Genomic DNA, 14,384 nt, shown 5'->3' with positions numbered 1-14,384 from the left:
CCGCCCATTCATGCAGAAGCATGCTGGGACCATTCAGAGAGGAGCTTGCAACAAGAAGGAGAGCAGCTGCAAAAACACACTGGACACACATGATGCACAACAAGGACTAAGCACTGTAGGAAAAAATAAAGAGCACCGCAAGCACTGTCTGCTGTGCTAGCTGTTGGGAACCTACGGTGGTTCTTACTTGCTGTGATATGAATTTTCAGTCTCCTTTTATGGCTTTGTTTTTTTATAGAATAGCAAAGTGATTGGTATCAAATCCTCTATCAGAGTTGCCCATATGCTCCGATGCTGACCCTGCATAGAATGCTGCACAGAGTCCACCGTCAGAGGCCATAAAAAGATTATGAGTAACCTACACTGGTGCTGTTCCTGTGCTGTGATGAACTCTAAATCGTGACTGAATCAGGTGAACACTGTTGGGATAATATGTTACTGTGATGCCTATATGATATGAAGGGACATGATCATTCATGACTTTGTAAAGTAGAATGAGGATTTTAAATTCAATTCTAGGTTTAACATGGACTCAATAAGGAGAAGTCGATATGGCAAATGTGATATTTCTACCTGGTCTCATGCTGCGGTATTTTAGATCATTTGAAGGCTTTTCAGGGAGCCTGATACTAAATAATAACAGTCCAGACAAATATTTACATTTGTTTCATGTGTCCTAACCTGGGCAACAATGACGCCAGGGTTCCTACATATAGGACATTCATTAGCTCCACATCAGTACGTGTTCCCCACCCCCAGGCAGTGCTTTCTGACTGTTAAGAAATCCTGGTTCCTTTACTGAGATCCATAACCTAATAAAAGTGCAGAAGGACTAAATCTAGACAAATCATCTAATCACACACGCTCACACATGGGTCAAAAGAAGATAAAGATTATTAGAGAAAAACTGTGAAGGAGTGGCATGTCAGTGTCTCACAGGTTCAAAGGTATAAAGTGTTTTTGTTCATGTTCAGTTTTACTGCACTTGATTTTACATCTTGATTAAATGAACTTCAGTGTTTTCTATGATCTATAGGCATAAATTAAAAAAAAACCCAGATAACTTAAAAGTAAATATTTTTACTGTTTTTAAAATGATTAAAATTAATTGTGTTTACATACATTGCATATACTGTTGTTCACAACACATCCTGCAACAGAGGAAATGTAGACACATTCATATTTAAGAACACTTTTTGGGGAGAATACATGGAAAAGGACGGAAGCAGTAAAGATGCAGCAAATAAAGCCAGTGGCTGGATTAGATGGCAAAATAACAGCAACTAAATACTGTTAGGCTTTGGTGTGTTAACTTCAGCAGATTGTCTCAACGATTTTGGTCTATAGTAATCACCAAGTAAAAATAAATCATGCAATTTAAAACAAAGCATCTCTTTGGTTGGCACATATCATTTCTAGAGGCACATATGACCGAACAGCTACAAAAAACAAGTAAAAGCGCGAATAGAGTGCAATGAATACATACAACAAAGCATTCATATTCATATATGGCAATGAGAAATTACTCGAGGCTCTCACAAATGAATAGCACTATGATGGCACTCCACCATAAAGAGTCATGCACATCATAAGGATAAGACATGGGATTTAAGCATAGTATTGGAAATGCTGAAGATTTCAGTCACTTTGTGCATTAAAATAAAATAAAATAATGGCAACATGTTTTTCATTAAAGAGCAAAGTTAAGACGTATTCACGGTGACAGGACAGTACAGACAAGGAGCAGAGCTCTGCTATCATCTGAGGTAGCGGGTCACAGGTCTGCAGAGGAAAAAAAAAAACACTGACCCACAGCATTTCTATGATGGAGATTCATTTCCCCGGCAGCGTGAGTTTTCCAAATATGCAGTCCACCACAGTCAGTGATGGGTGACATCACTTGGTTCACTGGCACTACATAGGGGGCTTTGGGGAGGCGAATGAGGGCAAGCAAACACACTTTCAGACATTTGCATTTGTGCACAGTTTGGTCTTCAGTCAGTTCATTTAAGGCTTTTAACAACATGAAAGTCTCCAGAAGTGAAAAATAAATAAAACACAAAACAGATACCTTTCTACTGAATGTCATTGAACTGGACAGAGTTAATAATTAATGGGACTGATGGTCACATAGTCAATTATTAGTTAGACTCACGTCCACAGTTCAAACAGAGGCGTCTCTGAAATGATTCAGTAGAGTGAGTAAATCATACAGAGGTGAAGGAAAATGCACAATGTTTTGTGGGGTTTTGGGCCATTTAAGAGATCATCTGACATGAACCAGGTCAACTGTTAATGAATGCTGCACAATTTAAGTATGAACTCAAATGTGAGAGAAAATTACAAGAAAATGAACAAAAACGGTCCCCATCTGGCAGTAGGCTTTAACAAAGGGGTGAGGATTCAATTAAAAGGTAACATCTTCCAATTTCTTTGAATGTGCTCACTCAGCATGTTGCTAAAACAAAACCCACTCATGCCCTAACTTGGCCAGTGACCTAGAGTTCAGTTCAGCTCTTCATCCCGCTGTCTTTGAAAGAGCAAAGTAATCAACAAACTGATGCAGTACATCAGATACGCATGGCTAATGTAAGTGGTGAATGTCTTCTTATGTGCTGATAGGCTGAAAGCAGTCAACAAAGTTTTAAACAGATATGACTTGATGATAAGTGAACTTTCACAGTGGCTAGAAGTCCTATTTTTCCTACTCCAGACTAATATTTTCTGCTTGCTTCCAGTCTCTGTGCCTTTTTTAGGATAACCAGTTGCCACATATTTACTTTCTAAAACTATTTCTTTAAATATAACATCTAAAACACTGAGGAGGTTTGATTTAAAGCAGCCTCTTTGAATGAATCAGTCACAGTACCAGATTAACTGATGACACAGTTGCAGGGGGCTTTATAGAACCCTCTCTATGCTTTCATGTTTGTATAATGTGATCATTAATAATTCAATAGTGGTAATTTTGGAAACACAGGCAGCATAAATTCTGGGATGCTCCACAGCATGGGATCAAGAGTGGATAATAACCTTAACCCCTTAAAGCCTGAAATATAAAATAATTGCAGAAAATTCTTGTTTACTGAACCATCAGACAAATTTGTTTAAAAATTAAGTACATTTTAATTATCTTATATGACTTTTAATTTGTACCATATATTTGCTACCTCTGGTATTTAAAAAATGTATTGTGCAGTTTATTTTGAATTTTTCAAGGGAAAGAATTACGGGCTCAGTGAGGTGAACTTAGAGCTTTTGGGTGCCAAGCTCTGCTTGGTGAGTTAAACAGCCTTTAAATGATCAGATTTCCTAGATCCAACCTCGGAAGGGAAGCTGGGTCAGCATCTCTGACAGGACATATTTTATTGTGCTTCCCAAAGCTGCATCCTTACAAGCACCTTTACAGCTCAGATTCCAGAGTCAGACAGAAAAACCTAGACTTTTTAGAGCACTTCTCTGAGCCGATAGTTACTGTGTGTCTTTTTAAACACCAATCATTGATTAGGGATGCACTGACTGTCAAAAGGACCAATACCAGTACAAATATCAACGGTAATACAGATACTGGTACTGATACAGATATTGATGTCTTAAAGAGCATCTGGAAGCCTGCAGATAACAGTATTTGTATTAGTTTTTGTTGTTATCTAGTTCCCGGTTTGGTCCAGGAAAACAAATATAGCATATTATTTCATTTGTGTCAGGGTTTTTTTTTCAGCTTTTGTTAACTTTTAGGCAGGACATCAGTATATGCCAATTTATTTGCAGAAATGCTGGTATCAACCAACCCCGACCACTGTATCAGTGCACCCCTAAAACAGATTACATAGCATACTGGAGGACATAAAGATGGCAGGGTTAAATATAAATCTTTGGCAGACTGGTTCACTATGAACTTATACAAAAATTTAAATTAACACCATAAATTGTTTCCTATGTTTTTCTGTATGTTATACTATACAACATGTTTTAACTGTATGTCTAAAACTGTATGATAGTGATGAAAAGTCAATGTTAAGATTAGAGTAAGCCCAGTGAGAATGGCTGCTGACGGAGTTGATCTTGGACACAGTACTGCATGCCTAACTCTTATTGTGACAAAAAAATAAATGTCCAGTTTTCCCCATTTTCAGCTACAATTTCAAGCTTGTCTGATGTAAGATTAGTTCAGTCTGATGCATAGTTCTTCAGGATCACATTTACGTTCAGCTTCAACATATGACTCTGATATGTTTGAACACTTTGGCATTTTTTCCTACTTAAAACAGTCTTCACATAAACACAGATATGCACAGAGTATCTTAATACTATCAATGAGCAGCAGCAGCCTCAGTCTGACCCCCTGCACCTCTCTGTCAGTCTCTCTCTAGGGGTATTTAGAGGACAGACTCTCCTGCTTTGTGTTGCACAACTTCTTGAGCCTTTTCATGATTCATCAACTTCTGGTCAGCGTCCTGCTCCCCTTTCACGGCCTGCTTTTTCTCTCTTCTCTTGTGCTTGGCTTCCACCCAGGGTATCAGACACAGCAAGGCCCCGCCAATGATCGGTGGGACTCCTGCTAGGTAGAAGGCCATGTCGTAATATCCCATTTTGTCCCTCAGATAGCCTGCAACCAGATAAAGGGGGGTGGGGGGGTAACGGTCAAATAAACACAGCTAAAGGTAAATGTTTACGATCACATCCAAATACAAAGAGAAACACAAGTGTCAGAACTCCTAAACATCGCAAGATTAACAGCTGGTGCTGACCAAGATGTCATTGACTTTTGTCACCTGTATGGCTTCTTTACATATGTAAACTCTCCTAATAAAGATGGCTTCCAGCTCTACCACACACACACACACACACACACACACACACACACACAGAAGCTGCTCTGCCAGCAGCCGTAAATCACTGCAGAGGGTGGTGAAGGCAGCAGAGAACATCACTGGCACGAGGCTTCCTGCCATTCAGGACATTTATCTCCAGCGATGCTTCCGTAAAGCACACAGCATCATCAAGGACCACAGCCACCCAGCACATCAGCTGTTCTCCTTGTTACCATCTGGCAGACGTTACAGGAGCCTGTCTGCTCGGACTACAAGACTCAAAAACAGTTTTTACCACCAAGCCATACGACACCTCAACCACAACACTTAAACACACACAACACAGCACTCAGAAGCTACCCTGCAGCTTCACAAGTACTCTATTTAATCTGCACTGGTCACTCCACTTTATTGTCATTGATATTTATATTTAAAAGTGCAATACTGTAATTTTCTGCTGCTCATTCCTGTGCAATATCCCATCTGCCCTCCCGTCATATTTCTTTTCAAGATTTTCTTATTTAGTCACTAGTGTACATATATTTATATTTATAGATACATATATATTTAGTCATCTTTTCTCTTTTACCATGTCTCTCTAATATTTTGCTCCTTACTATTTTTCTATTTTCTTTATTATTTTATTTTATTATATTTTCTCCTACTGTATCATGCTGCTGAGTGACTGCTGCTCGTCAAACACATTTCATTGCAATGTTGACCTTGTGCTAACTTGCATATGACAAATAAAACTGAAAACTGAAAACAACTGATTGTCTTCCAGGAAGCCCTCTGCACATGAAGCTCACATGAGTAAATGCACATGCTAGCAGTAAACCTTTAGTGAACCTTTGGCATTCAGCACTGAAGAAGTCTCGCATTTTTTAAAATCCACATGTAAACAGCGCCAGCTAGAAACATACACACACACTGATTAGCCACAATACTGAAACCACCTGCCTAGCAGTGTGCATGTCTCACACCTTTCAAAGCATAGCTATCGGGCATGGCCTGCATTTGTATAGCGCTTTTCTAGTCCATAGGACCCCAAAGGGCTTTACACTACATTCAGTCATTCACACACAGGCGATAGCAAGCTACATTGTAGCCACAGCTGCCCTGGGGCACACTGACAGAGGCGAGGCTGCCGGACACAGGCGCCACAGGGCCCTCTGACCACCACCAGTAGGCAAACATGGGGTTAGTATCTTGCCCAAGGATATTTGGCATGCAGCCAGGGTGCAGCCTGGGATCGAACCACCGACCTTCTGATTAGTGGCTGACTTGCTCTGCCACCTGAGCTACAGCCACATGAAGCTATCGGGCATCCTACAGATGCTCAATCGTGCTCATGATTGAGCATCTGGGGAATCTGAAGATTAACTGAACACTATGAACTCTTAGCAATGTTCCCAATGGTGGAATGCATTATCCTCCTTAAGGGGTCAGTGATATTAGGAGATGCTCTTGGGAATGCAACTCCCACATAACTGTTTCCAGCAGAAAATTGGCCCAGGAGTCCCATGTCCTCTGTTGGCTTGTCTGATAATGCATCCTGCTGCCACCTCTTCCCTGTGTAGATAAGTGCACATGCTGGTGTTCAGTCTGTGTTTCCACAAACCCCGCTAATTCTAGAGACTTATTCATCATGAAGAAAACAAGACAGTCGATCGATCGATTATTTGCGCAAGGGAGGCCTCGTCTGTGTCCACCACGAAAATGACCCCCAGATCTGACCTCCTCCTGCTACCTTTTATTGAGAGACAGTTCACACAAAACACGTCAGAACAAAGCCACGCCCCCTTGGTTCTAAGACCAATGTGTGAACTTCTGTAAGAGTGTGTGTGTGTGTTATGTGAGAATGTGTGTGTGTGTGTGTGTTATGTGAGAATGTGTGTGTGTTAGACCTCCTGCTGACCAAAGGGTCATAAACCCAGGAAGCTTACATCAAAAGAAACAGATCTTTCCGATAGGATGTATCTACAATAAAACCTCCCCCAGCACAGAGTGATTGGAGAGGTGGTCAGGATCAAAGGAATGGCTTTGATCCTACTGCTTGAACTAAGACTGTACAAATTTAAGAAACACAATGGCAACATTCAACAATTAGACTTAACAGCTGGCTCACATGATTCATCAGACCAAGCCATCCTCTTGATCCATGATCCAGTTCAGAAACTCACATGCTCAGTGTAAGATCTTCAGCTTTAGTACAGGGCTCAGCATGAGCACTCTGACCAGTATTGCAGCTACAATCTCATGCACAGCAAGCTGTGATGCCCTGTGTTCAGACACCTTCGTATCACAGAAAGACAGCATTAAGGCTTTAACCAGATTGTGCTGCATTAGCTCTTTGTACAAGACAAGGTAAAATGCGGAAATGCGTCAGTGATCCTTGTGCACTCACCAGCTCACTGAATGTCCTTTTTGTAGGTACACATCACTACACAGTTGGAATTACCCCAAAGAGGCTTATATATAAAAGTATGCATGTGCTAGATTTTTGAAGCTAGTTAAGGCCAAGGATCCAAAATGACTAAACTGCCATATTATTAGATCATCAGTTTAGTGTGGGCATGTGTCATATGTTCAGGGGTTACCTGAGCATGATCACAAATTTCAGTTAACTCCTGCTTTACCTGCAATAGGGGGCCCCACAGTCATGGGCACAGACATCAGGCCTAGCAGGAAGCCAATGGCCTGGGACACATCTTTGGCTCCAACCAACTCAAAGGCGATAGGTGCCATGATGCAGATGAAGCAGCCGTCAAACAGTCCCATCAGCAGACACACTGCGATAAGCCCGCCAAACACATTGCACAGGGGGATCATCATGGACATGAGACCGATGACGAAGAAGGACGCCACCTAAGTAGAGAGATTATTTTGTTAATTGTTATGGTTTAGTACACTCTATATATTCAGATTGGATGCAAAACCAAAAGAAACCCCTCATTTTACTTTAACGTTACACGAGAAGACTCATGTAATGTTAAATCTTCACCCCCTATTGTAAGACCTTTAACTGGCTTAAAGGTCTCACTGTGCTATGATCCTCACATGATCCCTAAAATGCTATTTCAGAGAATTTTTAATGGTCAGAACTTCTGCATTCAGACAATGTAAATCTGCTTACACGACTGTTTAGGCCACACACTCACTTGCAGGAACACTTTGTTGACTCCGTTAATGTAATCCGCCACTATGCCGAAGATCAGTCGGCCAATGCCAGATGTTATACCAATGCACATGAGCAAAACTTCCTTATTGGTCTCTTTTCCAAAACGCTCCTCCACGTGTTTCATCTGTGGACAGTAAATGAAAGATGAACACAGCTGTTTCATTTCTTTAGTTTACTGCAGTTATATGATACACAGTACAGCACAAAGAATTACAATAAAAACTGTGAAACTGCAACCACTGACTAAAACCTCATTGGACAGTGCTCTTTGCTTAGTCATTGTGGATTTGTGTGTTAACTACATAAAGATATTTGCCTGAGATCTAACCTCACTGGACACTTAACTAGGTACACCTTTCTGGTACCGGGTTGTACCTCCTTTTGCCTTAGGATTACTTAAATTCTTCATGGCAAAGGTTTACCAAGGTGCTGCAAATATTCCTCAGAGATTTTGGTCCTTGTTGCCTCGACAGCATCGCACAGTTGCTGCAGATTTGTTGGCTGTACATCCATAATGCAAATCCCCTGTGCTACCTCATCCTAAAGGTGCTCTATTGGATTAGGAGGAGGTGGCTGAGGAAGCCATTTGAGTACAGTGAACTCATTGGCATGTTTGAGAAACCAGTTTGATGATAAAAGGTGACTCTGCCAACCTGTAGCATCAGTTTTCTGTTCTTGGTTGACTTTTATAAGTCTGTCAGCACTGCGCTGCACTCCTGTGGATGCATATAGTTGAATGAAGAGAGGGAAAATTCACTAAATTTTTCACTCAATGTATCTTTTACTTCACATTCTGCATGCGTTTTTCAGAAATCTGGGGTTGAATGGTTTTGCAGAACTGGGTTCAAAAAAATGTCCGGTTTTACAAATCCTTTTATTTATATGACAGCAGCCATATTTCAGGCAACAGGTCAGTTTGTTGTTATCATATCATCAGATCCTTTTATCTAGCTTGTCCATATTTCAGTGCTCATTTGTATTTCAGCTTCCAGCGAATGCCGTTTTCTAGTTTACACTGTCCAGATGTTGGCTTTCCACATTATCTCCTGTAGCCACGTCATTCCTACTGCTAAGCATTAATCTGTGAGGACCGAGAAGAGAAAGAGGGGCCTGCTGTGTTTCTACCTCCAGGCAATGTGCAGCAGACCTCTTCAAAGGACCTGCAGTCTGCTGATGTATAGACCCATCACCATCACCCCCTACACTTTCTGGGAGACTTACATTCTTTGCCAATGTACAACAACATGCTCTGTCTTTAGGAAGTCTTACATCCAAGAAGCAATGCTACACACATCTTTGTTTGTTTGTATAAGTGTCAGGAGATTAACTTATGATACACACACTCAGTTGAGGCTGACCAGAGGGAGGATAGTTTTAAAGTGAAGTTAGATGTATCTTGAACTTTGCCACCTAGAATTCTGCTTGGAAGGTTCACGTGACAAACGTGCTGCTCCCTCAATCACACGATCACATTATCAGACATAAACCAGTGGACAGTTGATAATTGTTGAAATTTATTGCTTCAGCCTAGCCTTCTGAAGGTGATTGATATTCCTCATGTGTCATACAGTAGTGAATACCTTATGGAGAATGTGGTTCAGTCAGGAAAAGCAGACCAAGAGAGTCATATAGCAAATATGTAAGATAATATGGAAGTGTATGAGTTACAACCTAGCATCACCTACTCACTGCCATGATGAGATCTATGATACCAGCGAACTATCAGTCAAACAAAGATCCTTTGTTCACAGCTATATGGCTGGTAAATGATCGTGGATCTTTTTTTAGATATTCCCTATCTGACTCATTCCCACATTATCAGGTTAGGTTACATTTTCAAAGCTTCCTGCTCCAACCGATATATAAATGTAAAGAAAAATAAAGTGGTTCATCTCATAAATTCTCACCCAGCATGCATAGCTGATGACATTATATTAAGCATAACAATCACTGAAGTTCTCAATAACCTGAGCTGCTACTTATGACTAGTTCAGATGTCTAACAAAGAAATCTATAGTTGGTGGATTTAGCAAGGTAACAAACTAGAGCACCTTAACACAAAATACATTTCAATTATAGGGAGAGTTTTCCCCTTTAGAGCCCCAGTGCACCAACCCAACCTTCCCAAGTGCTGTCGTTCTCCTACTCTCTCGCAGATGTGTAATGATCATCAAACATCCAGCCCACACACTGCAGCCCTGCAGGCGCTCCTCATTAAAAAAATGAAACAAGCTTATTTTAAAAGTAGACACAGCTATCTGAAGAAAAGTATGGCTCTGAATGGTCCTTTATGGTGTTCCATGATTCAATTATGTTGATTCAGGAAAGGGAGGACATGGATTATCTGTCTTGATGATAAGATCAAACTTTCTAACATATTGGCCTTCAGCAAGTTGCATAATTTTCACAAATTCCTTTCCCACTTTGCACTTGGCAAAGCAATAGCATACCTTTTATCAAGCCATTTACAGAGCAAACACAAAGGCAACTTCTTTTTTCTCTAATCAGCAATAAGTTGAGAACTGGACTTTACTCTTTAAGTAAAGAGGTAAGCAAGATGAAAAACATACGTGGTACTAGGGCAAGGCTATTTCAAAAGGCCGCGCTCAGCACTTTGCTCAAGGAAATAGACACTATAAAAAAATAAAAAGTATACAGCTGTTTGGAGGATCTGACAGGACTCCGTTCCAACAAGCCGAACAATATGCTGCTGGACACATGTTTTTCTGCTTTTCCATCCCACAGGGCTGGGGCTTTAGGTGCAGGTAGGGGGGAAGAATCGCTGCCGAGGCTGTTAGTCCAGTGCTGGTGCTGAGGCTTCAGCCAGATCCAAGTGTTATCCCAGTCTGTGTAGCAGACATGAGAAGGGTTGGGAAAACACAGGCATTGATCCACAGGACACTCTGATCTCCCTCCAATAACAAAGTCACCATCTCCAAATAAACAGGCATCTCCTGAGTCTTTCCAGTACATACAGGCTCCCCTTCTGCAGCCCTCCCAAGACGTTGTCTCTAAGCTCAAAGTTTCCTATCTTAAAGCAGAAATAAACACTGATTTAGGGAAAGCGACACATGTTTACGGAACTGCAGATTAAATCCTCCTTCCATATTATGCCACATTCACCAGGACCACACAGCTAAATAATGAACACATGAGGAACTAGGAAGTTGTTGTGGTGAAAAAAGAGCCAGGCAACCCACACTACAAAATCAGCTGACATCTACCTGCCGAGACTGATTTTCTTTAATCATTTTTGTTTTGTTTTTAATATGTCTGTCTTTGAGAGTCAGGGCTCTTTGCCAATGCTGTAGAGTCACACTATATTGTATTTATGTTGTTGAAAGCACTGAATAGTTATATTTCAAAATGGCTCTAGAAAAGTATCATTGTATTAAGAAAGGTGAACTAAATATCTAGTAAAATATAATATGTAAAAGTAGCCCAAAATTGACCATAAGTGGACCATGTCACAATTACACACAGAGACCTTTATTACAAATAAATTCCAATTTATATTTCAGGATTGTGCACAAATACATTAGCAAACTGTGTTTGTTGAGCTATTCTTTAAATGCGCCATCTTAAGTAATTTGGCCTTGTGTTCATTTTAATTGCATACATCAATGTAATTGCATTGCGCTGATGGACCCATGGCTCTGCAGGCAGTGCATTTAAATATTTTTTAAAAAACATTATAATGCAGGGAGACCTCACCACCGTTTAGGCGTCCACCAAAGCTCAGCCCTGCTGTTCATCCTCTGCATGAACACAGCATTACAATAACCAATACCTTGGACCCTCCTTTACGCAGACGATGTGGCACTCGTAAACCCAGACCGCCTGCCTCTACAAGAGCAGTCGCAGGAATGGAAGGATCAGCTGAAAGAAAGTGGAATGCACCTGAACACCAAGAAAACGGAATACCTAGAATGTGGCCCTCAGATCCTGGGATTGATCCAGATCGACGGCCAGGAGTTAAAGAAGACGGCCCAATTCAAATATCTCAGGTCCCTGGTCTCGGCGGACGGCGAGACTCTCCCGGATGTGTGCTCACGAGTCAACACAGCATGGCTTAAATGGCGTAAATCCACCAGCATCCTGTGCAATAAGAGGATGCCTGAACACCTTGGACCATAGGACTGTCTTGTAGAACATCTACAAGACAGTCCTATGGCCGGTGGCCCTATATGGAGCGGAATGCTGGCGAGCCACCAAGAAACACGAGCAGATCCTCCATGGAGATGAAGATGCTCAGGTGGATGTCTGGGCTTAACCCGCCCGGATTGTGTGACAAATGAAGATGTTCGAAAATGACTCAGAGTTGCCCCAATCGAAAAGATGATGAGGGAAGCACGCCAACGGTGGTATGGACACGTCATGCACAGCAAGGATAATTCGGTGTCAAGAAAAGCCTGCAATAGTAAAACTGTAATCTTTGTGCCACTTTTGTGCATTTGTATCGTGCCAAATAAGCCGTGCGCAAAGCACCAACATTTCTACTGGAATCCCCATCATTTCAAATCATTAAGGGTCTCACGAGGCAAGGTGTGAACTCTTTGTGCGACACTGCTCCACCCTGCCATCATGTGAATTATTACAGCCACATATTACACACACACATATTAGAATGACTGATAGTCTAATGATGACTCTTCTCAAACCATGTTTCCAAACTGTGAACATTAGAATTCTCAAAGGAGTGCCCTCTCTCTGTTTGGGTGCAGATGTTCAGCTGAGTCTTGTCTTGAAGAGCTGGCTCTCCTATCCTGTCCCATGCATCTTCAGCATGCACTTAGCTGTCTAGCTTGCGTTTAGATGTTTTGTCCTTGGGATTATAGTGATATTGAAGTGCACACTTGGAGAAAATTCGTCTGATATAACACTGGTGCACGTGATGGAACTCTGGAAACGTTCTCAAATGATGTGTTTTTCTGTCTCCTTTTGCATCCTCCCTTAAATAAAATTTTTAATTTATCACAGTTGCCAAAAAGCAAAATATTAAAAGACAGTAACACTCTGTGCCACCGCTGAATGTCTGGAAGATCCTGCCATGGTTTCAACTTCCCTTCCTCTCCCCTTTCACAGTTCTGTTATTCACATAGCTGTTATGAGTTTTGATGACTGTGCTGTTGAAGCTAGCTAACCTCTCACCCTTATTCCTTGTTAACCATGCCAATAATGAGATCCAGAACCAAGGAGTAGGATAGTTGCAAAATCACACTGTGGAATCTTGGAATTGGCATGCTCCCATATGTCAAATGGATCATTACCAACCCCTTGTTTGGAGGGGAGTGAACGGCACATACACAAACAGTAAGTATGAATGCCAGCATAAATATTATTAGCACAGCAGATGAAAGAAGTGATAAGTACTTACCAGATGAACATAAGGCACAAAGTAGCCATAGAGGGCAGCGGGAATGCCGAAGGCCCAGATGCGATATCCCCACGACTTCCAGATATTGACGTTGAAAATCTGTTTTAGGTGTGAGCTGCCTGTTTGGGAGTCTTTCGGTTTGACCGGCAGCAGGGGCTTGTAAGTGAAGCCAGCCAGCATCAGCACAAGCATGAGGATGCAGAGGACACGCAGGGTGGAGTATAGGCCTATGTTTTTCAGTAAGGCTGACAGCACAAAGGGCATAGCGATCGTGAAGACGCTGCTGCCGGCTGTTACAATACCATTTACGAGGCCAAGGCGCTTCTTAAAGTAATGGCCAAGGATGACCAGGCTTGGCTGGTAGGCAAAAGAGCAGCCGCAGGAGAACACAATGCCGTATGTGAAGTACATGAGGTCCAGGGACCTAGGAGCAAATAAATAACATCAGTGTACAGTCGATTAATTCAGAGTTGCCAATTCATCTGCAAGATATTTCCCAGAAAAGAATCAGTTCTTAGCAGCAGCAACTATAAAATAAGATGTCAAATGTCTTTAAAGGTCCAAAAAAACGTTGTTTAAATTACGATACAGATTTTTGTTTCAAGAAGCTTTATCACGTATTAGGTTAAATCAAATGCAACGCAGTAACACAATTCTCATTCACATAAATCAAATACAGAGTAAGTCTCACATTAAGTTAATTTGCTATAACTTCAGTGACAACAAATAATTAGTTTAAATATTTTTAACACATTATGACACATTCTAACCGATGGTGCATATTGGTTTACATTGTCAGTGACTCATAACTATAAAAGTTATCAATTGTTTAAACTAAGTTATTTTACTATTTCATGAAAACTGACAGACAGCATGTTGCTGCCACCAAATTCAAAATGACCACATGCCTTTTCCTTAAAATAGTACATGTTCTTAGTTCCACTGTTAATAAAATATTTTATAGGTTTATGAGCTTTGCCAATCACTGCATTCTCTTTTTACTTACATTTTA

The 14,384-nt window shown here is 41.1% G+C and overlaps 1 protein-coding gene across 1 annotated transcript in view; it reads right to left on the bottom strand.

Annotated features, from left to right (window-relative positions):
* Positions 1-1,060: 1,060 nt before the first annotated feature.
* The window catches only part of slc16a10 (solute carrier family 16 member 10), a 31,424-nt gene continuing 18,100 nt past the window's right edge, over positions 1,061-14,384 (bottom strand). The window contains exons 3-6 of the mRNA XM_082505079.1: positions 13,373-13,796; positions 7,976-8,119; positions 7,454-7,682; positions 1,061-4,609 (exon numbers count right to left, since the gene is read on the bottom strand). Coding sequence (XP_082361205.1) covers positions 4,380-4,609; positions 7,454-7,682; positions 7,976-8,119; positions 13,373-13,796 — 1,027 coding nt within the window. The 3' untranslated portion in view covers positions 1,061-4,379. The remainder of the gene's footprint in view (positions 4,610-7,453; positions 7,683-7,975; positions 8,120-13,372; positions 13,797-14,384) is intronic.

The sequence above is a fragment of the Aulonocara stuartgranti genome (genome assembly GCF_965226115.1).
Source record: "Aulonocara stuartgranti genome assembly, chromosome: 15".
NCBI classification, from domain to species: Eukaryota; Metazoa; Chordata; class Actinopteri; order Cichliformes; family Cichlidae; genus Aulonocara; species Aulonocara stuartgranti.
Note: the sequence above shows the minus strand (reverse complement) of the source record. Positions and strands in the feature narration are given on the sequence as shown.